Source organism: Prionailurus viverrinus, chromosome A2, assembly GCF_022837055.1.
Source record: "Prionailurus viverrinus isolate Anna chromosome A2, UM_Priviv_1.0, whole genome shotgun sequence".
NCBI classification, from domain to species: Eukaryota; Metazoa; Chordata; class Mammalia; order Carnivora; family Felidae; genus Prionailurus; species Prionailurus viverrinus.
Window position 1 is genome coordinate 10,286,391 of NC_062562.1, and position 3,041 is coordinate 10,289,431.

The 3,041-nt window shown below is 44.5% G+C and overlaps 1 protein-coding gene across 1 annotated transcript; it reads left to right on the plus strand.

The window, feature by feature from the left end:
• Positions 1–1,910: 1,910 nt before the first annotated feature.
• Positions 1,911–2,819, plus strand: LOC125160378 (olfactory receptor 7A17-like; the record flags this gene model as incomplete). The annotated part of the gene is made up of 1 exon (XM_047849295.1): positions 1,911–2,819. A coding segment is annotated over exon 1 (909 nt), but the record flags the coding sequence as incomplete, so codon positions are not given.
• Positions 2,820–3,041: the final 222 nt, after the last annotated feature.

Consider the following 3,041-nt stretch of genomic DNA (forward strand, 5'->3'; position numbering starts at 1 on the left):
AGACAAGGAACAGAGTAATGGGACTGGAGTGTTCCCACTGGATGTGGAAAAACAAAGATCAAACCCCAGAGCCCGAGATAACAAAGGAAAGAATACCACCAAGGAAAGTGAGGAAAGGGTCAGCCACATCCACTGTTGGGCCACATAAAAACAGGCGTGGTCAAGTAGACAGGGAATAGGTACATTAATAACAATCAGGTCAGGGGCTCGAGGTGGACACCATGATGAGGCAAGTGGAGCCATCAGCCCGGGCTCCCTGGAGTCTGACTTAACATCAGCACCCACACTCACTACATTTTCTCTCAGCAACCAGGCTCCTATAATGGACTCGCCATTCACACTGCTTTTTTCCCACATGAGCAGGCAATGGTCTTCTGTTAAAACTATTTTTCCCATTATACCAGTGGATTCCATTTTTTGTACTGTCCACAGGAAACATGCCTTTGACATTATGATCCAGAATGTGTGCACATGCAAATACACAAATCCACATGGATGCTCACATGTGTGTGCACACGCGCACACACACAAACACACACACACACGGCTGAACAAACAGAATGACCACTCATAAACTAACAGGAAGGATCTATGCTGAACTTTTTATATATACTCACCTAATCTGTCGAGCACCTTGGAGGGTGGATACCACTGCCCCCACCATACTAGTGAGAATATTAACATTTTAGAACGATTTGCTTGTCTTCCCAAATTCAAACAGTTAACATTTTTTGGTGGACCTAAAATTTAAAGCTCATTAACTGATCCCAAAGTTGTCCAAAGTTGTGTGTGTTTTCATATAGAAAAACCTGTTACCATTTGATCTTGATAAATCCCCGCTATTTTTGTATGCTGTGTATTTGCTTTTGTCAGTTGGGGTTTTATTCCTTTTACTCATATTTCCAGTGGATGTTTATACTTGATGTGTCTTGACACGATAAATACAGCACTCTTTTCTCTTTTGGAGAAATTGGATTTTGTTGCTTTATTAGTCATACTGGGCATATGGGGGTAAACCTAGGATTGGAATGCAGCCAGAACCAGGGAAGCTTTCTTATCATCACGATCTCTCAGGGACCACCTGGGCTTATGAGATCTTTCTCCCTGCTCTTCCTTTGCTCTGTCTCCTTCTGAGTTTTTTATACTTCTCTAAATGCAGAAGAGAAGAATGGTCATATTAAAATGGAGCAGCGTGTTTTCATGTTCATGGGAATCTTACCAACTGGAAATTGGGTACTTTTCTATATTCTTTAGAGTAATGACTATTTGATATTGAGAACTTCACCTGTATCATTTCTTCCCTAAATATTGTAACTAGGGGTGAGAAGAACCCGTAGTCACCTGGCCCCAGAAGGCTGTGGTGGGCCAGTGTGGACCCTCAAAATACAGATGCCACAATGTTAACCATCACTGGAAGTAAGAAGGAGATCTATTTTTATTTGCAGGATTCCTTAGGGACAAAATTAATGAAGTGCAAGGAACACTAGGCAAAGGAAGGGCTCCCTGTGTCGTGAAGTTTCAGCTGTAGCAGGGAGGCCACCTCGTTCCTCAACAGTCCCTGCCATCACCTCTCTCTTACTCGTTTCCTGACCACACTGCCTCCATTTTTATACCTGGGTACCCGAAACAAATGCCTTCCTCAGGGCCTTTGAACTGGCTTTTCTTCCTGCAGAGCCCACACTTCCCCAGATAACCTCATGTCTTCCGTGCACATATCTCTTCAAATGTCACCTTGCTTTTAGGTCTTCCTGAACCCCCCATAAAGATAATAACCCAACCATTTTCTTTTATGCCTGCTTTTCCGCCCCCACACATCATTGTAATTATAGCATTTCTGCCATGTTACTAGTGCCCATTTGTGCTAATATTAATCTTTTTTTTTTCTAATTTCTAGTCACCACCACCACCACATGGCACCAGGCAATGATACCCAAATTTCAGAATTTCTTCTTCTGGGATTATCAGATGAACCAGAATTACAGCCCCTCATATTTGGGCTTTTCCTCTCCATGTACCTGATCATTGTGTTTGGAAACCTGCTCATCGTCCTAGCTGTCAGCTCTGACTCCCACCTCCACACCCCCATGTACTTCTTCCTGGCCAACCTGTCCTTTGTGGACATCTGCTTCACCTCTACTGTCATCCCAAAGATGCTCTGGAACATCCAGACTCAGAGCAAAGTCATAACCTATGCAGGCTGCATCACACAGATGTACTTTTTCCTACTCTTTGTAGAATTAGACATCTTTCTCCTGACTGTGATGGCTTACGACCGCTTTGTGGCCATCTGTCACCCCCTGAACTACATGGTCATCATGAACCCCCGGCTCTGTGGACTGCTGGTTCTGGTGTCCTGGATCATGTGTGCCCTGAATTCCTTGTTAGAAAGCTTAATGGTATTGCGGCTGTCCTTCTGTACAGTCTTGGAAATCCCCCACTTTTTCTGTGAACTCAATCAGATGATCCAACTTGCCTGTTCCGACACTTTTCTCAACAACATGGTGATGTATTCTGGAATTATGCTGCTGGCTGGTGGTCCCTTTGTTGGGATCCTTTACTCATACTCTAAGATAGTTTCCTCCATCCGTGGGATCTCATCAGCTCAGGGCAAGTATAAAGCATTTTCCACCTGTGTGTCTCACCTCTCGGTTGTCTCTCTATTTTATTGTACTGGCCTGGGAGTGTACCTTAGCTCGGCTGCTACCCAGAGCTCCCACTCAAGTGCCACAGCCTCAGTGGTGTATACAGTGGTCACACCCATGCTGAACCCCTTCATCTACAGCCTGAGGAACAAAGACATGAAGGGGGCTCTGATGCGGAGAAAGGGGAACACTTTTGCAGTGTTGGTGGGAATGCAAACTGGTGCAGCCACTCTGGAAAACAGGATGGAGGTTCCTCAAGAAATTAAAAACAGAACTACCCAACGATCCAGCAATTGCACTACTAGGTATTTATCCAAAGGACACAAAAATGCTGACTCGAGGGGGCACACACACCCCCATGTTTTTAGCAGCACTATCAAAAATAGCCAAATTAGGGAA